The 27,242-nt window shown below is 41.5% G+C and overlaps 1 protein-coding gene across 2 annotated transcripts; it reads right to left on the reverse strand.

Moving 5' to 3' along the window:
* Positions 1–399: 399 nt before the first annotated feature.
* On the reverse strand, positions 400–26,478 carry atp11a (ATPase phospholipid transporting 11A). Of its 2 annotated transcripts, XM_028432442.1 has the most exons (30): positions 26,026–26,478; positions 13,455–13,577; positions 13,222–13,311; positions 12,923–13,003; positions 12,660–12,767; positions 12,115–12,243; positions 11,928–12,031; positions 11,781–11,828; positions 11,588–11,652; positions 11,432–11,513; positions 10,906–11,056; positions 10,638–10,835; positions 10,449–10,562; positions 10,320–10,379; positions 10,074–10,240; positions 9,918–9,989; positions 9,754–9,827; positions 9,541–9,644; positions 8,894–9,075; positions 8,351–8,602; positions 7,973–8,253; positions 7,721–7,866; positions 7,529–7,588; positions 7,323–7,450; positions 6,781–6,916; positions 5,376–5,441; positions 5,190–5,293; positions 4,934–5,099; positions 3,925–4,028; positions 3,194–3,327 (listed from the first exon to the last, which is right to left on the reverse strand). In XM_028432442.1, the coding sequence occupies exons 1-29, from the start codon at positions 26,068–26,070 to the stop codon at positions 3,939–3,941; spliced, it is 3,426 nt and encodes a 1,141-aa protein (XP_028288243.1). In that variant the 5' UTR covers positions 26,071–26,478; the 3' UTR covers positions 3,194–3,327; positions 3,925–3,938. The 2 variants fall into 2 exon arrangements, with proteins under 2 accessions (XP_028288235.1, XP_028288243.1); XM_028432434.1 differs by lacking the exon at positions 3,925–4,028 and having other exon boundaries at positions 400–3,327; positions 26,026–26,477.
* Positions 26,479–27,242: the final 764 nt, after the last annotated feature.

Genomic DNA, 27,242 nt, shown 5'->3' on the forward strand with positions numbered 1-27,242 from the left:
ATAATATCAAGCTAAATTTACAAGGCTAGATTTTTACTTTCATTTTTAGTCATAATATAAGTTCTTATCTTAATGACAAATCTCAACATAAACACATTTTTAATTTCTGACATGATAGGGGGAAAAAGTGGAGCATGTGGAAAATACACATCATATTGTAGCAGAGTAGAAAAAATGAAATGCAAAAAGAAACAAATACTTAGCTTTTCACCCAGCAGCTATAACTGTTAGCATTATATTATTATTTTTATTCTATCCAAAAAAAAAAACAGCTTTCACTGTGTACATTTCTTCAGTGCTTCCTTTACTGGGAGCGGAGGTGTCCTGAGAGCGCAGCCTGCACCCTGGTGGATGATCCATAAAGTGCTGATGTAACCATAAATCATGACACCTATTAAATATTTTCACCTCTGGTTTTTATTTTCAAGCAAATATACAGTAGTCTTAATAGCTACAGCAAGATTGGCAAAAATCCACAAGTTAATCTTGATATGACTCTGTTAAAAACTGTATACAAAAAGACCCCAAAAAACTGTACATTAATGAACATAACTATATATATTTATATATATATATATATATATTTATACTGTATCTGAGTATTTATAGTTACTGTAGGTTATGAGAAGAATAACACATTCTGTTCAAAGGCTGTCAGTTTAGGACGAGAGTGCTCGGTGGAGAGAGACCTTAAAATTCACCATTAATGGCTTCCAGATTGTTTCTACAGCAAAGTGTCATTTCTCAGAGGAGACAGGTTCAGTGCGGGTTGTGCATCCGAGTCACAGCGAGCGCCTCAGAAATCTCTTTTTCCCCATTAAAGCTACGCACACATACAAACATACAGTACAGACAAGAGCGTCCAGTGTTGTTCTACATAAATAAGACACATCAAATACTGACTGAAAAAAAGGTAACCAAAATTCACAGGATTTCTAACACACATATAAAAAAAAAGCTCTGCAGTGACTGTGGCTGTTTTAATCTGCGTCAATCCCACAGATTACATCATTTAAGTGCCGATATTTTGTCACCTTTAAATAAACAACTTGAACTGGTAAACGCTTTATCAGTGAAGCATGTTGGATCCCCTCATCCCAGCAGTGATGCAGCTGTAAATACAAGCTTAGAGGCCACATTTGTTGCAGTGGGTCATTTACAAGCAAGGCAATACTCAGTTCAACAATACTCATGGTTCCTCTGTGCTCACAGTTTGAATTCACTGCTGAGGAAATGTTTTTTAAATTTAGTAAATTGCCGGAATGACCCTTTAATTAGCCGTCATTAGAGCCCCCTTTGTTTTTCTGTTCCTTTTAAATATACTGAAACAGAAAAAATAGAGGATGCAACTACAGAAACATACAGAGGACAGTTTGCTTTTTGAATCCTGTTGTGTAACATTGATGAATCAAGTTTTGTGCGTCTCCTCAGACACAGTCTTCCAGTGTGTGAAGGGGGATTTCACACATAACCCCCAAACAGTAAAAAATAACATTTCAGACACAGACACCCACATGGACATGTATAAAAACATTTGGAATAAGGACATTAAAAAACAGATATTAGACACAATATTTTGGTGCAGTATCTTGTTCGTTGATTGTGTATCTGCCACCGTGGACAGTAGAGTTCAACTACATTCACCTTTTCTCTCCTCGGCGGTGCATCCAAACATCCATCCTCTGCAGAGCTTTTGTACCATTCAAGAGCCGATTAATATTCACCATAAAGCAAGCGACGAAGACTCCAGCAGCTAACACAAGGCACCTAATGTAAAGCAGCTAAAGTATATCTAGCAGCAACAAGGCTTTGGTTCAGAGAAGTTCTACTCAGAGAGTACACATTCCTACTCTGCCTCACAACAGATGGGGATGGATGAATGGCCGAGAAGACGCAGAAGGGGACAGACGCAAGGATGATGATGATGATGATGATGAGGAGGAAGAAGGAGGTAGGAAAACGTCCGCATTGCTTCAGCAGAGGGAGAGAAAGAAAGAGAGAGATGGCTAAAGGGAAAGACAGAGAAATGTTGGAACAGCGTGAGACAGAATTCAAAGACTGAACCATGAAGGCCTCTTAACACCACAGTCAGCCTGTTACCACCGTGACACCTTCAGGGTCAGCATCAGTCTTATTACAGGATTTTAATCAAATATTTAACATTTGACATTTTTCCATGTTCATCAATAGACCAAACTAAGAGCTAAACTCATGTATGTATTTAAGGCATCAAGTCATTTTATAGACTTATTTTTGATGAGTGAGGACAAATGTTTTTTTAAAGTTAATCTTTTCAGGATCCTCCTGGTTGAGCTTCTATTATTTTCTCTCTTTGGTTCATGATGATTTCACTGGAAAACAACATTTAAGGCAAAAAGGCACATGCTGTGACTATTACTACTGCATTCTATGACTAAGACATGAAGCTACATGTAGATAATAAGCTGAAGGTCTAAAGATGGAGATGAATATCATTAATACAATCTTCTAGCTATCAGCGCGCACGCACACACACACACACACACACACACATCTATCCTAGTCTTCTCTCCTGCCTGCTTACAGTGTCGTAGTCCTACGGAGTATTTCTGGACAACATGTTTGCACACAGGCAACACCAGTTAATCCTAAAAAGAGGCAGAGCAGAAAGGAAAAGAGGAGCAGATGACGACATGAGAATGTTTGGCTTGGCTGTTACAGTCACCAGCATCATCATCATCTTGATTATCACCATTAAAAAAACATTTAAAGCACACTTCAGCTGCCACAAAGGGCAGGTGGATGTAAAGGGCCAGTGCACATATTTCTGAGTCTGACATCAATACATTGAGCTCTTTGCATGTCATGGCGAGGACGAACTCTCCATAGTGCTTTGTGCCACACCTGGCTGCAAACGTAGGAGCAGTCATGAAGGTCACTTTCAGGTCACCTCAGGTCACCTCTTTTTTTTTTAACTTTTTGCTTCACTTTACTTTTCATTCAATGTATCGCCCCTTTTTGTCCATATTGTCTGATATCAGAATGTGTGAGGAGAAGAGGAATAAATTACACTGAGGTCTCGGTCCCCGCCCCATTGTAGGTGTGCCCCTGCCTTGGGTTGCGGGAGCCATCAGCAAATCGGAGGAGGGGGGTGAAGGTGCAGTAGTCTGGCGTTCTTTGCCAGCGTGTGAACATTAATTTCTTTGTAAAAGTGTCAGACCTTTGAGGATTCTGGACATTCCTTTGGGTTTCAGAGCCTCGCCGGTGGCTGCTGGCCTTGGGCGGGGCGTGGAGGGACGCCAAGGGGGTGAACTCCGACAGCTGGCCTTTATAGAGCTTATCAGCGTTCTGGTATGGAAGGAAGAAAAAAAGGCAAAGTCAAGACACAGAACACAACATGGTACTTGTGAAATAGCACAGGTGGAGGAGACACTGTTGTCCCTGCTGGCCAGGATTAATCTTTGAAGCTAGTGTACTTAGAGCCTCTTGCAGTTTGTTAGCTTCAAAAAACATAACATAAAAACTTAGTAAGGCCAATCATACAATGGAGAATGATCCTGTGATTGGCCAGCTGTGACAGTCTCATCCATACTGTGCAATAACAAGGAATGTAACACAAGCAACTTAAGAACACAAAGGTGTAAATGATAACACCGTAAGCCTGCAAACAAACCATGCAAATGTAAAACAAAACCACAAAACATGCATGAACATGAACCCTTCCACCTGTTTCTGGAGTAATTAAATACACCATTAGATGGCACCAAAACGCCACTTTAGGAGCACCACAACCCAAACATCTGGACAAATCCCAGGTCACTGAGATTTGAAGAGACACACAAAAAGCAGTGCAATCCCTGTGTTAGTCAGGTAAACACAGTCACAAAGTGAACCCGTTATCATCAGCATCATCATCACACTGCAGCAGCAAGGTGTGTGTTTTACCGTGCTGAAGCCTGTTAGACTTCTGTGACAGCTACTCCGTCTAGTAAGGAGTCAGAGCTCTGGTAGGCCAGGGCCCTCTCAAACTTTTTGTTATTCCTCACATGCTGTGGACACATACACACACGCAAACACACACACACACATTCAGAGACAAATACATTAAGGATCTAACACATACACATTGAATACACACAGTCTAGTGTTCTAGGCTGTTTTCTAAAATAAAAAGACTTGAAAACATCATGCTAAATCTAATGTAGATGCACAGACATGTAAAAGAAAATAACATCATGCAAAAGGACAAAAAAAGGAAAATACACAGGGACGCTAAAGGGACAAGAGGAAAAGACAGAGGGTCACCTCCTGGAGGAGCAGGTTAGAAACTGATTCTGCTGGAGGTCTGTGACAGCATAAAGATGGTGGAAGGCTCGGAGGCAAGGCAGCGGCGTTTAGTCTGCCACAGCCGGGAGGAAGGGAAGGCAGGAGAAGAGGAGGAGGAGGGACCAGGAGAGTGGACAAGGAGAGGGAAATCTGTTAGAGTGAAGGCAGAGTGGTCCTAGGGAAGCTGTATTATACAAATAACTATGAGAGATATCCTCACAGAGTTATTGGAAAAAGGAGCAGGTTAGGATATGGAGGGAAACATCTGAAAGGAAACAACCTCACAGCAAACACAAAACACATTTAACCGGCTCACACCGGGTGCACTCAGCTGCCTGAGCATCAAACAGCAATCAATAAGAGGAACAGTTTGTTCAGGGCTTCTCCACTCTGACAGTCTTAACGTCCTGAGTGTTAGGGACACTAACAGACAGACTATAGCTCATGTCCTGTCTTAGAAACATCAGGAACACTGCACACAGAGATCCGCGCTAACTTACATCCAGCAGTGCAGGGACGTAGCCAACGCCAGCATACATCTGCTGACCCACAGTCATCAGTTAATCCCCACCGCTGATGAAGCATAGTGAATGTATTTATGTGTGTGTGTGTGTGTGTGTGCACCCACCTGTATGCGTTCGGTTGTGGTGGGCCACAGCGCCCTCCACAGGACCTTTTTCACCACATCTGGCAGCAGACTGGCTGTTATCAAAAGGATTATACTGAGCCAGGCTGGGCCGCTGGACAGCATCTGCATGAACACATAGTACATCCTCTGGTAGTTGAGGAAGGGCCTGTAGAGGAGAGACACTTTTTAACAGCACTGCTACTGCTACTACTACACATTTTACAAATTAAACATAAACGTAATTTTGGAAGTGTACCAGATGATTCCGCCCCACAGCAGAGAGAAGACCACGAAGAAGATCAGTGAGCCCCAGATGACAAAATGGTTGATCCAGGTCCAGTAATGAGTATCAAGAGCCAACTACAAGACAGAGTGCTCACTTTAATGACACCACTGAGACTTCACCCAACCTTGTTCTGAGTGTTTCTATATGCCTTGTTACCTTGAAGGTAACTGTGAAGACCAGCACTGTGAAGACCAGCGTCCCAAATGTCCAGTTTCCAAACATCTGCGGAGGGAGACGGGTTATAGCTGCTGTGAGCCATAAATTCATATGTAAATTCAAACAATTGCAGAAAATAATCTTGATTTAACGTAGATGCACAAAGAGGTAAGCTAAACCGCACATATTCAAAACAGAATCAATCAATCCAACAGATGGCAGGGTGCTTAGGTAGCAACATTCAGATGATTGATGGAAGGAAAACCGGAAGGATGAAATGTTTAACAACATGAAACAGTTTATCTGCTGAAATCAATCTGCTACAACTTTCCGCTGTAACCTGTATTCATTTAGCACGCTTTGGGTTAAAATGCTAAACCCCTCTAAATGTGGTATTTCACAAAAAAAATGCAATTTGTCTGGGTGCCATGCAATGACAATAAAAGTGCTGCAGATTAGCTTCCTGTTGGATGAAAACATGTCTACTCTAGTTCTTGCATCCACTTCCTGACAAATAATCCAATAAAAAAGTCCTGATACTGCAGAGAGTGTTCACAAATCTTCTAAAGATCCCCTACTCCAGAAAGGCCGCCATCAACTGTGGACCAATTAGATTAAAAAGATGGCTAAAAGTCTCACATGTCATGTAGCGGGAGCAGGAGCACACATATTATTCTGTGTTCTATTTATCCCCTGCTTTTAGTCAGCACACAAACACAGCACACATACGCAAGGTGTTCGTTTTGGACACATGTGCATGGAGCTAGGAGAAGGCGGGTCACTACACAGAAGCCTACGGTGTCTATGTCAAGCATTTACAGACTGGACGTATGACGAATGGTGAACATTCAGGCTGTGTGTGACAGAAAGTGAAACTAGGGCGAGATGACAGAGAGAGACAGGGACAGGCTTACCATCTGTGTGTTGGTTGTCATTAGCTGGGAAGAGGAAAGAGAAGCAAAAAGAAAGAGCAACACAAAGGTGAGAGGATAGGAAGAAGAAGAAGAAGAAGAAGAAGTAGAAGGAGAAGGAGAAGGAGAAGAGGAGGAAGAGGAAGAGGACATGGCCAGAAGAAAAAAAAATTATAATAAAATGAATAAAACAGTTTTGTGGCAGAAGAAATGAAATAAATAAAATAAACACATAAAATAAGTCAAGCAACCTAAAGTTTTTAGGGGGGAAGTGAGTTGAGATCTGCTTGAAAACCAAAGGAAACAAATACACAGAGGAAGATGGTGGAAAACTCGCCATGCTGAAAGACTGTTGTTACAGTTCATATGTATGCAGTTAAATGTATTAAAACAGCGTCATATGTCAAACTTCTAACAATATGTGCTAGACCTCTGCAGAAAACTGTCAACAGATAATTGACAAAGTGCTAATAATTCAAACTCTTCAGCGTTACCTGTCCATTGCTGGTGAATGTGGTGTTGTCGAACAGGAAGTAAGCACCGAAGAACATCACAATGGCATCATATACACCCAGCACGGTCCAGTATATGAAGATGGGCCACCGCAGCAAAGAGTTCTTCGCAATGTCTCTATGAAAGCAAACACAAGATGACGGCATCATGAACTAACTGCACTCTTGTATAGATCAATATTTTTGTACAGTACACAGAGAGGGTCCTTAACCAGAAATTAGATATTCTAATTTGATTGAGCACAGCTTTTATATGCCATGATCAATTATGATTATACAGGCATAAAATACTAAATGACTTGAGACCATTTATTTAGAAGTCTTTCAGTTTGCCAGAAAATCGCTTTATGTAAATCATTACAGAAATCTCCACACTCTGAGTAGGCGGGACCTTCAGGACCTTTGTGTAGATTTAAACCAATAGACAATGTTTCTTGGAGCCATTAGTCTATGCTCTTCCTTCTGTAAATCATCTTCCTGTGGCAATCCAAATGAGGACTTTATATTCATACAACAACACTAACCTGTAAAGCGTGGGATCCTTCTTTAGGATGTCCATGTTAATGTGCTGCTCTATGAGACTGTAGAGCAGAATGGGCAGGGAGGTGAAACTGATGTTGTAGAGAGTCAAGTAAGCGGTGTCGTACAGCGGCTGAGGATTAAAATAGAGAGTGGGATTAGAGGTTTCTTTAAATTATTTATTTATTGTTTGTTTATTTTGTGTATCTACCTGTTGTGAGAAGCCACAGAAGAACTGGTAGAGGAACTGAGGGAAGATGAAACAGACATTCTGGGAAAAAAAAAGACAGTAGAAGATTAAAAAGTCTGGAAAATAAACCGTGCTCCTCTTATCTACACCCTTTGTGAGCAGCGAAATTACGTCAAAAATACTGGGTGACACTTTAATGGGTGAACAGGCTACCTTGTAAAAGAAGTATTGCACAAGTTCAGAGATGCGGATGTAATAATAGTGTCCGTGGACTAGCAGCATCTTCTTCAGGTGTTTGAACTTAGGGATGGCATAGTCGCTGTTCCTCACTGCCTGGCGACCCTCCTTACCCATAATGCCTGAAATCATCACACACGACAACAATGAGACATAATATGACACCTTGTTATCATGTGTCATCTCATAGGAGGGTAGTGTGTTAGTTTAGGGGGACGGGATACTGACCAATGCCAACATGGGCCTCCAGGATCATACTGACATCATTAGCTCCGTCTCCAATGGCCAGCGTGATCGGGTGCTCCTTGGAGGTTTTGATCAGCTTGACGATCTGTGCTTTCTGAAGCGGTGCCATTCGACAGCAGAGCACAGCGCTGCAGTTGCGACAGATTTCCAGAAAGATCTCCTTGTAATTCCCTGAGTTTGAGTCCTCCTGGGTCGGCCTCATCACCGCAGAGAGGGTGGCTCCATCAATGATCAGACCATAGTCTGTACAGTCACTTGATAAGCTGGACAAACACAAGAAAAAAAACACACCTCTGTCTCCCGTTTTAAACTCTGCCCATGACACTCCCCAACTCTCTCAACACTCTCCCGAACACTTACCCAGAGTAGGTGTCCCGGGTCATGCCTCCATGCTGCCGGAGGACTGTCCTGCTCAAGTCAAACAGGACGTCATGAAGGCTCTGCTCCTCTGTACGCTTGGTGGTCAGCTCCAGGATCTGGGTGTTACGGTGGAAGAGCTTGCTGGCATAGCAGGTGGCAGCAGCTGTCTCCATCTTGTCTCCAGTCAGCACCCACACCTTCATTCCAGCTTTGTGGAGAGATTCGATTGTGTCTGCTGCTTTTTCCTGGAGCCTATTGTGGAGGGAAAAACGGACACAGAAAGAAAGGAGACCATGTACTATCTTCTCATTTGCTTTTCTATTCTGCAACAACAGTGTCAGGCTTTGTGCGCAATGAGTCCACTAGCTTTGCCCTCTGGGTTAACAATTCCTTTTAAGCCCGCACTCTAATTGCCTTAGTGGCACATGGAGGGCTGAACTGCCACTTTCACACACTCTAGCTCACTGAGAACTAGGGCAGTGGACTTTAAAGGCAAAGAGATTTCTAATTTCAAAAATGTGTCATTTAAAAAGAGTCTTCCACCTGTCCTCCACAGCAGTGGCCCCCAGCAGTATTAGATCTTTCTCGATGAGGTCGTAAGCCTCAGCTAGCTGTTTGTCTCTGTCCTGTAGAGCCAGTTTGGCCCCGCTCAGCAGATGGCACACTTGCTCGTACTGTTCAGGGCTCAGAGGGCGGTAGGCAACACAGAGTGTCCTCAGACCTTCCTAGAAGAGATTCAGACAGGGTTAGAGTGATCATTTAACCTCAGAATATGTCTTTAATCTTCAATGTGACACATTGTCTTATCGACACTATATGAGTGGAATGTGTGTGGGCAGGCACTGTATTTTCCATTTCTGCCTCATGACTACAACACCCTCCACATACACTTATAAGCAGTCCAGCACATCTTGAGGTTGCATTGCTTTTGATTTAGTTTGTGTGTTCACCTCACACATAGAAGGACTATTAGTTATGTAACACATTTTATTAAACAACTACTGGAGGACTTCTGTATTCACACGTTTGATGAAAGTGGGTCATGCTCCACTGATTGACTTCCTGTGGTAGCTATGGAAACCAACATGCAATGTAACTGTGGAAACCACTGAAGTCATATGACCTTTGAAACCCAGAATTGCTCCCAAAAAAGAATGCAAAAACGCACACGAGTGTGCATGTGCTCTCACCACAGCATTGTGCTCCACTCGAGCTCTGACCTGCTCCACCTTGCCTGAGATCACCCTGGGGAAGATGGAGGAGTCTGCACCTTTACAGAACAGATACAGCTCACCTGCTCACACACACACAAACACAGAGGTAACAATACAGATTGAGTAGATGAGGAAAAACACACACATAAACCTACAGTATATAAACACATGTGGGACTGTGGGTATTACCAGTGCCAGCCCTGACTATGACGCTCATCCTCCTTCTGACAGAGTCAAATGTCAAAACCTCCAGAAGCTCAAACCTGATTAGAAAAAGAGGAAACAAAATTACATAAACAGCAATGACACATTCATCTAAAACTAATCTGATAAACACACAAAGGCACACTCACCTCTCAATCTCATCCTCCCTATTTAAGATCTCCATCTGACCGTCCTTGAGTCTCAGATAGGTGAAACCGAGCCTGCGGCACAGAGCAACACAGCATTATTTGGAAGTGAGGGAATAAATGGAACTGAGTGTACGTGTGTGTGTGTATGTGCTGCACCTCTTCATGCCCTCCACCAGTGCCACTTCATCCGGAGAAGAGGAGATGTAAAAGGAGGTGGACTTGCCCTGGTGAATGCCATGCTTGATTCCATCTACTGTCTCCTCCTCTTTCACCTGCACCGTGTGGCACAAACACAACGCCCGGAAAAACAGCTCCTCATGCTCCTGTGCCAGATGACCAACGATGTGTTACGATGAAGACAAACACACACATGCACAGACAGAAACGTCGGGCTGTGCTCACCCTGGCTTCAGGACCTGGCGATGTGTCGATCATGTCCATAGTGGCAGCGCCAGGCATCACCTGGAATATCACGGAGCATGGTGGTCATGTCTCTCAGTGAAGTCTAACAAATAACAACAACAATCTCACCTGTCCATTGCAGATAGCATCAGGCACATAAACATGTCCATCAACGCAGCACTCTATGAACTCCATATTGTTCTCTGTCAGAGTCCCTGTCTTGTCTGTGAACACATATTCCACCTGGAAGCAAAGCAGGATTATAATTCCACTCTTCTTCTTCACATTTAACTTCTTAAAAGCCTGAAGATCTGGTACCTGTCCCAGCTCCTCATTCAGGTCTGATGTGTTGACCACAGCTCTTTCCCCCAGCTCCTCATCAAACATCTCATCATCCCACATAATAAAGTAGGAACCCAGGAACTTCTGCATCTCCACGGTGACGTACATCGAGACAGGGATGATGTAGTTGAAGAGAACCATGAAGGCTAAAAAGTCTGTGAACGCCCTGATCAGCTGAAGAGGAGAAGGACAGAGTATGAGAGAGGAGTAACAATAAAATCCTAATCTTGGCTCAGATACTTACAATGTGTCTTTGTCTTTCAGATTCTGTCTTCTGGTTGTACCAGGACTCATCTCTGTTGGGGTCAGCCTGCCACACATACTTAAGCGCCGTGTTGATGACAGCTTTGCTGATGAGGATACACAGGTAGACCACCAGGTAGGCATTCATGGACCTAGAGAAAGAGACAAAAAAATAAAGCTGGTACTTAGCAAATTAGAGTAGAAGATAAACACAAATTCGATGAGTTAATCAGACACATAACATAGTGTATAACCAAGTGTAAATGTAATCCACCTACAGTCGGCCATTTCTACAAGCCATCTGGATACTAGACTGTGTCAACGCCAGATTGTGCAGCGAGCCACACAGAAAGTCAGTGAGTAAATCAAGACATGAAAAGTGAACAGATGGATGGAACAAATATATCAATGATTGTCTAATCCACTGTTGGCTGAGAAAGAGGAGAAAAGCTGGAGAAAATGGTGGCTTGAGGATATCAACTGAAAACAGGTTCCAGAAAGAAGAGAGACGGAGGATGAGAACTTACTTTTCCACTGCAGATCGTTTCTGAGACTTGGACTGGTAGTTAAGAGCCATCTTGGTTTCCATACCAGTGTAAATGGCAACCGCTACAGAGAGAAAGAAATGAGTGTATGAACTCATTTTTACAGTCAACTGTAAAACCACATGAGTGTATTATTACCATAGATGTATTCAGTGTTCTTGAGAGTGGCCCCTCGGAGAAGCAGGTTCTCTGATCCCAGAGGCCTACAAAAAAAAAACAGCAGCTCATTAAGACTCCCTACTCTGATCACAAACGTATTTGCTTCAGCAGCAAGTGTTCGGACTCCTCTGTATATAATAATCATCATATTCTTGTGGGTTTCAGTCCTTACCGGGCCACTGGCTCATTCTCCATGTAGATGTTGATACGGCCCACAAATCTATGTATGGCAGAGAACAATAAAAAGAAAAGCGATAAGGCACGTTACAGATATGTTTTTGACGACAAAGCTTTGTTCCAGTGAGTGTGTTGTACTGACTTGTACAGGTCTGGCTGAGGTTGTTCACATTCTATTGTGGCGTGGATGGTGTCTACCTCCTCCTCTGTGTTGTAAGCTTTTGTGTCCTGAACTGCATAGTATGTCTAGAGAGAAAGAAAACAAGGAAATCAATAGGTGAATTTGAAAAGAGAGGGAAAAAAATCATAATGGAATTTCTCCAGCAAACCTTATGGCTGCTTTCTCCATCCAAGCTAGCTGTAGTCACAAAGCACGTCCCATCTTCTCGAGATGAGGAAAGAAGGATGAGATCGCAGGGGAAGGACTCATTTTCTTTTACCAAGACAACATCTCCCACCTGAGACACACACAGGACTTTTTTTATTTCATTGCAGCTGAGATCACAAAAGAACTTTCCAAGCAGATTTGAGCTCACTTATCCCATTATTCGCAGTAATGCTAAGGAAGTCTCTTCTAATGCAGTTTGCCCAACAAGCTAACCTTCTGCTTTACCACCTGGTTAAAAGCTCAGACAGCAGGTTGTCTAGCTGCAAAATGACAGATCATCTTTAACTTACATAACGTACATTAATGTTACAATTTTTTAAGCTAAATTGCTCTCAAATGTGGACAAACACGCACAGAGATTAGTAGCAGGAAAATCCCTCTGCATGAGCCAATACATCAAATGCCCCAAAGCTCTGTTCATGTTACATGGGGTGAAAGTGATTTATCTAGCGGCACACACACACAGAAACAAACACACACACATACCCTGAGCTTGCGACTTTGTTTGCAGACCACTTTCCCATGCTGCACCACATGCACTGGACACTGGTTGACAGCGTTGTCTGCTTTGTGTCTCAGCCAGTCTTCATAACCCTAAGAGAGAGAGAGAGAGAGAGGGAGGGAGGGAGGGAGAAGGAGATTATGTGTGAGTGTGTGTGGACGTGAGTGTGTAGGTGTTTACTGTCGAAGCTCATAAAGCAAGTAAAGTGGAATTAAATAAAGCAGTGATGAAAACTTTCAGGTCTCACCTGTTTAATGGCGGTAACTGTAATGACAAAGAAGAGTGGCAGTCCACTGGTGATCGGGCTGGTGGGAGTGTCGATGATCAACTAAAGTGACACACGGACACAATAGACACACAATAAACTGACAGATTTAGGGCAGCAAAATAATATCTAAACCCCAGACAGAGTCACTTCTGATCGTTAAGGCTTCTGCAGACAGATTATAAGAAGTTAAAACCCACTCTCACTCTCTTGAGCTGAAATATTCAAAAAGATATTTAATTTCTACAGCAAGCAATGAAGGTCAGTAAACAATGTTTTACCTGAACCAGAAATATGATGAGAAAGTAGAAGTTGGCGACTCTCCTGAATTGCTCAAACATATTCTTTGGGATGAAGTTCCAAAATGTGTACTGGAAACATGAGACAAAAGCAAACAACAAACAAAATGACACAGAATAAGACGTCACCCACCCCAAAAAACAAGTCTGAATAGTGTTGCAGCACAAACCATTCTTTCCTGATCTTTGTGTGTATGAATTGCATTCCCACTGACCTTGGAGGAGACTATTCTGTTGTCAGGAAATCTTTGTTGTATAAAGGCCTCAGTTCCTGGAGGAGGCTCCTTCTGTCCGATGTAAACCGTCCGGCTGTCCACCCAGTTCTCCTCACCAACACACTGCAGCGAGGAGAGAGTCACGCAGACAGTTTGTGCATGTATTATTTTATTATATAAACCAAAACTAGCGTGTTTCAGTGTATGTGATTATAAGGCACACACACATACATAGAATAGGGTCACAATGGATGTCTTTTGTCGCCATGGATACACAGACCTGCATGTGACTCAGACTGGAATGCAGAACACACACAGACACACACACACACACACCTCAACTGTGGTTTTTGATACAACAGATTTCTTCTTATCTCCAGAATTGAACATTTGATTTCTAAGTATTTCAAAAGTAACTTATTAAATACTAAAAACAACAATATAGAGATTATAGAGTGTTAGACTGGCAAAACTTTTAGGTAGAAATGCTAATGCTAATGCTGAAACCGCCAGAAATATATGATTACACAAACACCAATAACTCCTCTTACATTTTGATAGTTATTATTATAACAAATAATGACACATAATAACAACTGAAATGGTCCATTCTGGTCCACGAGCTTGGAAAAGTGATGGTTTTAGCAGTTGCTATGGTGATTGGACACTCATTGAGAGTCAACCTGGGGAATTTGCAAGCACCTCCAACACAAATGTATCTTTATGTTTTGCATTTTTGTGGGGCTGTTCACCAGACTGGATGCCTGTTAAAGGAACTGAAATATTACAAGCATGTAAGTGGTAATGAAAGTGGCAATAAAACGTTCAGAAACCCAAATGACTAGAATGTCTTCAGATGACCAGATAGCAGGAATTGGGTCTAGAGGCCAGTCATGTCACAGCAGGCCGTAGCCATCTTTAAGCACCTGGTCATTTTGACTTGTAGTGAGGGGGATGAGGAGCAAGCCAGGACGTGACAGCTGAACACATCTAATCCTCTCTCTCTCTCTGTCTGTCTGTCTGTCAGCCATGAAAGATTCTCTACACGGCTGTCAATTGCACCAATCACAACAAATGAACAGTTTTGTTGTTTAATTTGTCGCTAAATAGTCAGCCTGTGAACACACACGCGCTCACACAGGGTAACAGGAGGTGACAGTAATCTGTTGCCAGTGAATGAGATTGAGTGTCAAGAGGCTGCATGGCCCACTTTACTCTTTCTCTGTCTCTCACACACACTAACCAGTTAACTTGCTGCTCTAAGATTGTTTATGATGGAGAGCTATTTATATCCCGTGACCTCCAATTATCTATTGAAGGAGCAAAAGGCTAATGGCAAAGAAACAACTGAAAGCAAAAATAATGCATGAATAAATATTAAAGTCTTCTACTGTCTACTATCCACCTTCCCTGTTGCCATATTTACTCTATTGGAGGCCATTACTGAGGATGTTTAGTGCTTTATGCAGTTTGACAATAAATATATTATTATTATATATATTCAACTCGCACAATAATTGACTGATATCTGATTTACAGTGAAGAATGAGCTGAAAACCAGATAACATGGACAGCTTGCCAGCTCTGTCGCCCACACACTGTTGTGGTTCCTCCTCCTCTTTCCCACCTGCCTGCTCTGTCTGCTTCACCTAACACATTTCTTACACATTTCCTCTTTCATATGAAAGATTGCCATATACTGTATATAATAAGGAGGACTACCGGTTGCCATCTGACAGGGTCTGTCCTCTAAAGAAGGGTCTGGTTCCTGAAGAAAATAAGCAATAAACATAAATAAATTACAGAATGATTTCCTCCGATCCTTGGCGCCTTGCTTGCTTGATAATCGAACCAAATTGTTGTTTTGTTTTCTGGTATAAATGAATATAAACTGTGTGCATCCTTAACATACAATCGTGTTAAATGTCTGCACTAGTCACAACCCCAAGCTAATCATTACCTGCAGCTTAATGCCTTACAATGAATTTTGGTGGAAATTTCGATTCCTGTGTTGAACCATGTTAGAGACAGCAACTTTGAACAGATGGCCCTCTATGAGAATCTGTGGGCTGTCCATTTTGCACGTAATGCAGCTTTATTGGTTTTCTCACCTCTTTCCTCTCCATCTCTCACCACAACCTGGCCGGCCTCTAAGCTATCTTTCCTATCGATTATGTTTTCATAATGCTTTCATCCGGATTCAAGCTTTTTACATGAAAGCCTGTCTGCGTTTAATCAAATAAAAAAGCATCGTTACAAAATAAAAGCTGGGCTTAAAATGCGCTGTGTTAGATTGGGTCTTTAGCCTTTGAATGTAACGGGAGACTTTGGGCTATTCTGGACCTTGATAATCACTTTTAGCTGCGTTTCATGTTTCAGGACGTGGCAGGTTTCAATGGTGTATTTATAGTTGGAAGGGAAACATTTGTGGTCAGAAGAGAAGGATGGAAAGAGCACGCAGCCTTTGTTTCTGTCTCTCTCACTCAGCACCCACATCCACCTTCCTTAACGTTAGTGGAAAGCAGGGGGGAACCCTTCAGGGATCACACACTAAGACTGATACATCCTGCATCATCAAACATGTAAGAGAGCAGGCAGACATGAACAAACGCATACTGAGAGCACAGCACAGGTACAGAGAGCGGCCCTGGCATTACAGTGGATCACTCTAAATACTTTGATTCACACCTGAGACTTCACCTACATAAGCGCTTGTGATCATATTACATCTCCACGGTGGTGACAAAGTAAAGAATATGCTGTTAGAACACATTATTATGTCTCTGCATTAGGAATCATTTGTTTTTGGATGGCTCAGTGTGAATCCTGCTGCCATGTGAAGGTACGTTGTATTTTCACACATATATCAAATATTCAAATGTGAAACTATAGTGCGAAATAGGTTGGTTTCAGGTCAACTAAAATACATGTGCACAGGGCCTCTGTGTGTGTTTCAAGAAGTGAAACCAATACTGTCAATTCTATTTTAGTATGTATTATCCTTTCATGTGATATGTATTATATTGTCAGTACAATGAAAAACAACATAAAAATCTCCCTGTGTTTGAAAGAAGGTTGGATCAGCTTTGTGTCACCTGAGAAGTGCTTTACATACCACACATACTATTCTCTCCAGACTTACACAGCCAGGAACCCCCACTGTGATCAGGAACAGAGGAACATATTGTAAACAGGAAGAGCTGAACCCACCCACTCACACACAGGACACACACTTCCTGAAACAAGCACTATAGCCACCACCAGCAGCTCCATGCCGACCAACAGTGACACAGAACAGGGAGACGTATAAGAGATAATGAAGTTGTGAGCCAGCCAGAGAGACAATATAGCTTCTTTAACAGAAAAATATGTATATAAAAGAAACACAGAACTAATGCTAATTTTGTCTGCACCTATCCAGAACATCCACATAGTATTGAGGATTTTTAGGTGATCAGAGTTAGTCCTCTGCCATGCCTGGCAAGCACAGATAACATTTACAGTGAGTAGCAGAGGAATTAAATGCAAAACACACAAACTATTGTTTGTCTGCAGTTTTAAAGGCCCAGTTGTCCTAAAGTGTTTTTATCTCCCGCTGCAACAGGCTGCAATGAAAATGGCTCAACAAATCTGCAACCACAAACAAATACACCTGCTAAATTCTGTGTCACATATCAAGTTTGCCTGTGCAAATACAACCCTTTACAAAGCCTTATGTGTGCTTGTTATCTCTGCTGTCACTGAGCTGTAGAGATAAGAGAAATCCAGCTCTCTCTTAAATCACGAGTGTGCGTGTGTGTGTGTGTAAGGGCGCAAGAGATAAACAACTACAGCAAGCACTGACTAGCATCCTTGCATTTTTTGACAGTACTAAAGAACAATTTCCTGAGTCACCACTTTCTTTTGGCGTCTCTTGAAAAAAGGCACTGGGGCAAGTCAAAAATAGCAGTGAACATGTGTTCTGTTGTGTTTTATATGCCCAGAAATCTAAACATAGCGCTATAGCAGCAGAATTATCTGGATCACCTCTGTGTTATCTTTATGTGAGATACTCTGATAACTGTCCTGTGTGCGATTGTCTGGGTGTGTGTTACCTGAGTCACAGATTAAAGACGAGCTGCGCTCCCCATCTGTCACTATGCTGTTCAGCCTCGCCAGACTAAATAAGATAATAATAAATCCACATCATCTACCTTTAGACACCACCTGGCATCCTTCAACCACAGCACTGAGAAAACATCAAAAAACAAAAGTCATTTAACAGATATTGGGACATTTTCTCACCATAAATCTTTAACTGTTGTACACCGACTACCTACAAATACCTACAAGGAAGGGGTTACTCTCCATTGCATGTGACATCGTAATCATAATGCATATCTCTATAAGGTAAAAAGAATGTGTACCCTGAAACACACAGTCAACACAAGCAAATAGAATTCTTCATATTAAAAAAAGATGTCAGGAGAGAATATTAATCAGTTAAAACCAAAGCAGTCTATAAACCATCTGTATGTGTGTCTGACTCGAGGGGATTTAGTGATCTGACTGCTGACACACACACACACACACACAGACTGATGGCCTGATCACATGAGAGCACTGCTGCTATTAATCAGAGTCAGTGGACTTTACTATTCAGCATTTGTAATGTGTGTTTGTGTGTGTGTGTGTGTGTGTGTGTGTGTGTGTGTGTGAGAGAGAGAGACATCAACAAATTTATCATAACTCTCCACCTGCATGTTCTTACAAGCCTGCACAAATACGAGGGCTCACAAGAAGAGGAGAAGGTGGGGAAATGCATATTTAAGCAAATTTTGTTAAAATAGGACTAAATAATTATAATAAATACTATATATAAAATCGATAAAATACTTTCTACAGCAGGACTGAAATCTTTTTGGAGATCATCTGAGATGAAATGAGCTGAAATAGACATTCACCTGTTTCCATTACCGTCAGTATGTGGGTCAGCCATGTGACACCACATGCTGGCTTGTTTGGTGGTTTTAAGATTCTTATAATTATAATAATATATTATTAATATAATAATATAGTATTATTGATACAATATTGTTTCTCCAGCCTATATCACCCCCCATCCCTTCCTTTTTTTAATAAACTGGGAGGGACAGGGGAGAGGAGTAACCCCTGTGCTTCTGTAAGCTATACAGAGAAATTCATTAGCCTGGTTTTCACAGAGAAGATCTCTGTAGGGAACTGGAATAAAACACCTGCATGTCTTCTATTGTTAAATGTTAATCTTCTGATCTTCTTCAATTACAAATATTCTACAGTTTTCCAATGGAAACTCTCTGTTTTGACATCAATGGCTGTTGCTGCATCTTTAAGCAGTTACTGCAATAAGTGAAGTAGATGCAGGATAAAGCAGGACAGATCAGACCGGCTAATAGACCAACCACTGTGAACCTCCTCAGAGCTGCATAAAAAAGCATTGTTGCACTGGATGCAAGGGGGAATAAACTCACACGCTGCTAATACTTGCTTCATTGTGTCTGCTGTGTGAGAAGGAGGGACTAGAAGGGAGTATTGCTGATGGTCACATGACCCTCTTATGACTTGCTGCATGCTGCAGTCAGATCACATGGGAATGAAGAGGCAGCATGGAAGACTTTAGGACTGTGATCACTTGTTCACAGTTGTGACATCACACAAAAGTGTGATTACGCACACACAAAATGTCACAACAAATATCAGTAAATAAGCAGCACACTAATTATTCTCCTTCCCACAGCAAACTCTTCAGTTAAACATGTCTGTGTTTGTGCGAGTACCCAGGTCACACTAAGTGCCTGCATTGATCTGTGGACACTCAGTTGGCTTTAAATAACTCCAGTACTTTCCATTCAAAGCCAGTGGGCTTTAATGAATGGGTAACACCACTCAGCAGCAGAAAGTTTGCTTATGTCTTCCTTACTATTGCAATAAAGCCAACAAAATGTGTCAATGACATCTCTGAGGCCAAAACATTCAGTAAGACAATGTGTCACAGAGCATCACACTTCATTTAATGCTATAACAGTGCCACCTAAAAAGCTTAGAGTATGCTACCCAGATGTTGTAGACATCACGGCATGTATAATATGACAGCACCAAACAACTGTTGACTGGAAGCACATGCTCAGAAGAAGCCACTGTAGGTGCAGCTACTTGGTTTTCTTTGCATCTGACCTGACTTATCCACCTACAACAAAGTGTGAGTCATACAAACTGCCATGTTTTGGGGTTTCCATTCTGACTTATCCACTTATCCACCTACAACAAAGTGTGATTCATACAAACTGCCATGTTTTGGGGTTTCCATTCTGGCCATTCATTCATTCAGTTTTATTGCTCTTTGGGTGACAATAGCCATGTGCATGCATTTCACTGATGGTGCTTCACTTCCTGCTGTAATATAATGCTGCCTAGAAATCCCCAAAGTGATAGGGGGAAAAAAACAAACAAAATGCTTTTAGAAATCTTCTTCCAATGTTTTCATTTTCCAACTTTTCATCCTGTCTGCTTGTTTCCTTCTACTTAATGGGAGCAATTTTCAGGCTTGCCTAACTGCTTCTTCATGATCTGTTGTTGTTGGAAATCATTACCACACACACACACAAACCTGTGTCATTACTAGTGGCAAAACCTACATTTCAACATCTATCCAAAGAAAAACCGACTCATGGTGTCATTAACTATCTAGAAAACTGCATTTCCAGTTAAACTATGCCAATATGGAGCGAGGCCAACTGAAAAAAGCAGAGGGAGGTCTAAATGAAACTGAAGCTCACTCTGTCATGTTACGTGAACTTTTTCTGTCTCTTTATCTCTGTCTGTTTTCTCGGTGTGTTTCCCAGTGTTTCCCAGCACTCCTTAGTAACCCGTCCACTCTCCGGGTCAATTTAACTGGTCACCATGGGACTTTAAAATTGATCCCATGACGATCAACTGATAAAAGAACCGCAGTCAAACCCCAGTATAACGTCTCTCTGTTTCTATTCAGTTCTATTCCTTCAAGTCTCTCTCTCCGAGTCTCCTAAGAAGACAAATGCGGACACACTATGTGAGTGTGAGAGGTCTCAGAAAAAGGAGAGTATTACTATATGGTCAGTTTGTTCATTATCTGCTTGACAACCATGAGATTTACAGTCTCTTCCTGCTTCTTGGCATTGTTGCACTGACTGTCTGAATCACATCAATACAAGTTTCAGTTCTGTGCATCACATCTCTAAGGAGGGATCAACGGCATCATGTGGCCCTCATGAGACCGGTCACCTGACAGGGCCAAGCATCATAGTAGAAGTGGATTCCTAGATATTAAGGCATCTCTGCGCGAAATATGTGCGAAAATCAACCCTAGTAAGTAAAGTCAGTTGTCCAGGTTTTCATTATTAATTGAATTCAATTATTAATTTTTAATCTGAGTCTGTGCCCCCTATTTACTGTAAATCACTCACATTTAGTGCCAAACAATGTGAAATGCACTGTTGGGTTGCACATTTAACAGTGCCCCCCTTTGTTTGTGGCAATTACACTCAAATATTAATGTGGTGATTATTTATTCATGTTAAAATGCTACATGTGGCACCTTTAAAACGATTCAGTGAGCCATTCGGTTTCACTCTGAGTAATGCTGCACTCCGAGAAATATATGTAAGTGACCATGGTTCCATTATTTATATTGTTCTGCTGTGTTGTACCGAAAACGAATCCATCTAAAGATGTATATGCACAGTATTTTATCACTTGCTGCTGCAGTTTTGTGTCAGACTGACAGCAGACAGTCAGAGTGGCTAAAGGGGATCACAGGCATCTATTTTATGATAGCTGCCAAAGTGCAATGATAATGTTGCAGAATAATCAATCTTGTTTCATGTGCATGAGCTGTTCAAGTATGGGAACCACTTGAGCACTCAGTTGTTGCACCCGACCTAACTCTGCGCATGCTCACACACCTGCAAACACTACCACAAATTATCTGAGCTTCCAGGCACTAATAATAATAATAATACTGGTTTATATTGTGTTGTCTCAGCAACAAATGCACCTTCAGGAAGAGACCACATGGTCTTTTTTTAAAGTTTTTGCACTACAGCTTGCTAAAAGGGTTTGAACTGTTGAAGGGGCTATTGAAAAAGCTTTTTACTTTCCCAACGGAGGCACTGCAGGCGCTCCATATTCTGCAACAAATCAGCCTTTGTGTGATAAAATGTGCTCAAATTTAAGTATTATTCTGTAAGAAAAACATGTAAACAAGTCAATATACAAAACAGTTTGTAAACCTCTGTTCAACTTTGAAGTGCTGCAAGCCAACCAATATCTATCCAGGCTAAAAGAACACATGCACACAGACACAAAGCAGTGGCACATACAATGGCTTTTAATATTCAGCTGTATAGCTACAAGTTTTCCTTACGCAGTGGAGTTTCAGAGGTTACCGTTTTATCCCCTGCAGCAGGAAGGCAGTCTAACTATCATCTATCATGTATCATTAACATGTGAGCTGAAAAAGTGAATAGGAAGGACTAACAGGAAGATGCCAAAAGCAATCAATTTCTCGCAAGCAGGCAAAATTCAGCATCACTACCAGTGTCATCATGAAGTTAGAGGTGAGTGCAACCGGCCAATAATCCAAATAGTCAATAGTTTTCTGATTACTGCAGTTAATGTCTTAAGCAAAGAGAGGGGGAAAAGGGGGAGTCGGCTAAAAGGCTAAATGGAGGAGAAGTGGAGGAGGGCTGACGTCTACTGTGCATCATCAGCATTTGGAAGAGGGGGTGTACAATCTCACTTCACTTTTCTTTCTCCCTGACAAGGGGACCATGGGGAATGGAGTGTTCCAGCATAGACTCAACCAGCTATCATTCCCTCAGACAGGGAGAACATTAAGGTGTACCTGCACCCCTCAGCACTTTCACTGGCAAACCTGGAGCAATGTTATTATGATGACCCAAGTTCAAACAACGCCTCTCTCCCCATCTCTGCATCAGTCTCTCTCTTTGGATAGAGGCCTCTATGCACCATTAACCCAAGGCTATCTATCATCTGTCTCCCTGTTCAATGGGCTGTAATACACTGTTAATGTTACTGCAACGACATTGATACAAGCCCCTAATGGAGCGCCTCAGCAGGTACTGTTTGGGCTGTATGATGAGGAGCCAAACTGTTTCAAAGGCAGATACGCAGGTTTTTTACCAACTTTTTCAGATTGCTTTGTTTCATTTGTCAACAACATGTATATGAAACTCGACTGATCATTTTCATGCTATTGGGGACATTTTTATTTTTGTTTTATATATCATTTAAGATTTACTTTTACCACACGGTTTTTTCAGCACAGCACAGATTTACATAGATAAGAAGCAGCAACCAGTCAAGCAGTGAAACAATCCCAGCACCAAATGGCTTAGTGAGAGCCTGTAAATCCTTAAGGTAAAGAGGTTAACCCTGGTGCACTTTGTGGATTGTGGAGAGTGGGGACGAGCAGGTGTTTAATGATTAGCATAAGACTGACAGGGAAACCTGCCAGGACTGGTGAAGCTTCACAACAACACGGCTGTCCTTCAAAAGACACAGTACAAGCATTCTTTGCAGCATTTTCCTCTCCTTATTTCACCTTTTAATGTCAACACATCACTGATATCTGAGTATTTTGACCCTCTGGAATCCCCTCAAGCCAACCCTGGGTGTCCCTGAACCACACAGGGAGCAGGCCTACTGCGGAAGACTCCATAACAAGCTCCACAAACATCATCATCCCACATCGACAGGCAGTCTGCTTATGAATTATTGAAAACTAGAGAGAGCCAAGGAGTTCATGTGATCCGCTGCCCTCTGCGTCACCCGACTACTACTGTATTCCACCCTTCCTACTAACCAACCCGCATGAAGCAATGATAACACTACAGAGACAGCAATATGATCACTGACCACTATTCACGTAACACTCACTCTTGCTCATTGTCCCGCTTGCTGACTGAAGGGAAACATATGTACCAAAGTGAGAACAAACCAGGTGCAATATTAGCAGTATATCTTTGCTGATAGGCTTAGATTTGATACCTGTAAACTGGATTAAGTGGGTGAAGGTATAGTGAACACTAGTAACCCCTTAATCTACTATGTGAAGGCAGGAAGCCAGAGAGAAAGAGAGAGAGAGAGAGAGAGAGTCACTTCCTGTCCAGGAACTCATATTAGTCAGCAGCAAAGGAATGCAGCTGGGCAGCTTTAACACACCTCTACACACACATGATATAAAACACACATTGTAAGTGTGTGTCATTTCAGATCATTTTCATTTACAACATTGTTAAAGCTAATGTTTTTGGATTATTTGAATTTTATTCAGATTAAGACAGAAGACCATTTAACTGTTAAATTCATAGAGATAATACCAGGTTAATTGTGATCCATCACCTACAATGCCATTGATTTCTTGATGCAACTTGATGCGACTTTCATCTCACCTAATGAAGACAGAATCAATGGAAAGTCACAAAAATAAATGCCTTTCTAAGGCAGAAATTACACTAATGCAAAGATATGATTTTCCCTTGTCCCATTGCTGTTTCAGTTTGTGCCACTCACAGTGTAAAACCAGCTTTCAATACTAGTGAGGAGAATAAAGTTGACAGCTTTGAGGAGAATTTAGAACATTCATACATGGTACTATTGAAACTTTTAAAAGGCGAGAACAAAAGAGGGTCAGTGAGTCAGCTGAGTGAATACAGTACAAGTACACCAAGTCTCAGGGCTCTACATGCCACCGTGGATACAGTTTGTTCTCCTTCAGCACAGACAGGGGAGACAGCCACAGAAATTACAACTCTGCCTGTTACACTTTTGAAGAGAGAGCGATTGGCTTACATAACAGACATCCTCTTCCTTTTTACCTAATCATAGGTGGCAGCAACTGAAGACACTGACTTCCAGCACTGCAGTCCAATATAAAACAAAAAATTGACCTTACAGTTCATTTCACCTATATTTTAATTTGAATTGAAGTGACTATTTATTAGGCATCTTTAAAAATTATTACTGTTATTTTGAGATGTTTATCACACTGTAAAATCCTTCATTGGCTGCATTATCTGTTAAATCTGATAGATAGATAGATAGATAGATAGATAGATAGATAGATAGATAGATAGATAGATAGATAGATAGATAGATAGATAGATAGATAGATGGTCACAAATAAATAGGTACTAAACAGTTTGATGTGTTCAAATGTGTTAAAACACAATTGTCGTTTTTTGTGAAAATGCATTTTTAGAAAAAACAGGACTAAAGCCATTCTTCAGACCACAGCAATATGGCTTTTATGTAGTTTTACAGTTATACCATCAGCTGTTAGTGATATTTCATAGAAGCCTCGTATTGACAAACAGATAAATGTTCCTAATCTTAAGTACTCAGCAGGCTCTGTGCGTCTTCTTTTTTGCAGCAGTAAAATCAATTTAACGCTAACCCATTTGTCTGAAGCAGTTATCTAGACCAATTACAGCAGCAGACCTCATCAGCTTCCCACATCCTACCAGTCACAGGCTGCCCGTTTCCTACTAGAGGCTCCATTTCACCCTCCACACACAGTGGGGATTTTATATAATCAGCCATTTGCAACAGTTGGGAGGCCATGTCTAAGCTTCAGCTGAGCATGGAGCTGGGGTATAAACCTAACCGGCTCTCATGTGAGCAGAGCTTGCTCTGTCTGGATTATTGTCAAACACATTATACTGCAGGGTCTAATGCAAGCCGCATGCATATAGACCGGCGCTGCTCCACTACTGCCAATCAATTTCACTAGCAGGGAGAAAACAACTGGATTACATAATTCATGTCCATTTGTAGTCATGTTGAACTGGGAGAAGCAATAAATGAGAGTGACTGGCAATGTTTAGATGAATAACAATTGTTGTTTGTCTGCATCCCTTGGCATGTTCTGTCATGAGCAAACCTGTAGCCCTCAGTGAGGTGGCACCCGTGTTCACCTATTAAACCTGAAATGTTGGTGAGGGCTGGTGCAATAAAAGCTATAAAGCATTTTCCTTTCTCCTCTTGCATTGTTTAGTTGTATATATTTGCTTTATCATCTATGTTTTTACATTGCACAGGTGAGTTTGATTTAGTTATATTGCTACAATTGCAGTTAGTTTAACATATGCCAAGCTTCATTTCAGGACTTCCACATTAAAATCTACACAAACTAAAAGTCTTTTCCTACATTGTTGTATTTTAAATGGGTTTCAGCTCCTCATGTTGTGGTAAAACACTATGTTACAGATTTGATGTGTGCCACTTTATTTATTTTGTTTGTTTGTTGTTTATGGTAGAAATTAAACACAAAACTTCTTGAACAAATTAAAAATAAAAAGACCATAGTTTCCCAATGCGCTTGTGAAACTTAATCCGGATGAGTAGCTGCTTTGACGGAATGTGACACCAACGATAGTGATAAAAGTACCGGCAGTTTCTATTCATCTAAGGAAAATATAAAGAGCAATAAGCCGAGGAGGACAAGCGAATAGATGAGCGAATAAAACCAACATGCAGTGGTAATAAAACTCACATATCGGCTGATGAGGGTCCGGAGAGTACTGAAATCCATCCCCATCCTGTTCCTCTTTCCTCCCCGGACACTTCTTGTTGTTTCTGAGTCTCTTTTTTTACCCTGAAGCTGACTTCACTGGAGGCGCTGGCTTCTTTTTCCTCGCCTGTCCATGACTTTCTCTGCCTTCTCTTCTTCCTGAACAGGGCTCGGTCCCGACGAAGCCCGAGAGCTGTAGACCTGCGCTCACCTACAGGCTTCACTGGCAGCGGGGGGAGTGTCTACTCCAGTTTTAAGATAGGCGACTTCATACAGGCACGGACAAGTGAAGAAGCTGCTGCTGCTGCTGAACCTCCACCTCCACCCTTTCCCCCCCTTTCTCTCTCTCTCTCTCTCTCTCTCTCTCTGCGCGTGCATTAATAATCTTCTTGCCTCGCGCAGCAGCCAAATGAGATTTTCTCTCATGGACGTCACGCGGAGCCAGGTGGTGGCTCTTGCCGGAGGTGAACGCATGCGCGCTCTGGTGTTTTTGGTGTGTGATTGATTTCAGCTTATAATAGAAGATTGATTTGTTTAATGGGGACCGAACGTCGCACCAAATTTATGAGTAATAATAACTTTTTAAAACCATGGCTTTTTATTATTCCTCTGAGTTACCTGTGGTGTTGTCCACACAGGTGTTGCTGATCTCAAGAAAATAAATAAATAAATAGGCAAATCCTTCCACAGAGGATAGTTTTTACTATACTGTTGCCTTACTGAAAAATAAATAGCTTTCTAAACAAACTTAATTAAGAGCTTGAAAAGAGTTAAAAGCATTTTTAAAACTTTTTTTTTTACAGAATGTGCTAAATGATAACAATCAATACAATGCTGACCTCAACTGTCGATGAGGTCAGAACCAAAGTTCACGGGGCTACGTTTCAGGGCGGAACTATTTTCATTCATTTGTCCATCCTGGGTTTCCTGGAGACGCTTTTCGGCGGGTTCTGTTGATACACCATTGTAAAAGTAACTACAATGACAACAACCATTTTCTGTTGTACCCTTCGAAATAAAATTACATGAACCCATTTTTTTTTTACTTTGTTCATTCTAATTAATATCTCACTTTTCTATAGCATTAAACATCAATTTCCCTTTTTGTCGGTCTTGCGTAACAAATTATTATTTTACAATAATATTTTACCTTCGTTTAATTATACAAGCCTTCGTCCATGAAACAAGTTTTGACTCCT

The sequence above is a fragment of the Parambassis ranga genome, chromosome 2 (assembly GCF_900634625.1).
Source record: "Parambassis ranga chromosome 2, fParRan2.1, whole genome shotgun sequence".
NCBI lineage: Eukaryota > Metazoa > Chordata > Actinopteri > Ambassidae > Parambassis > Parambassis ranga.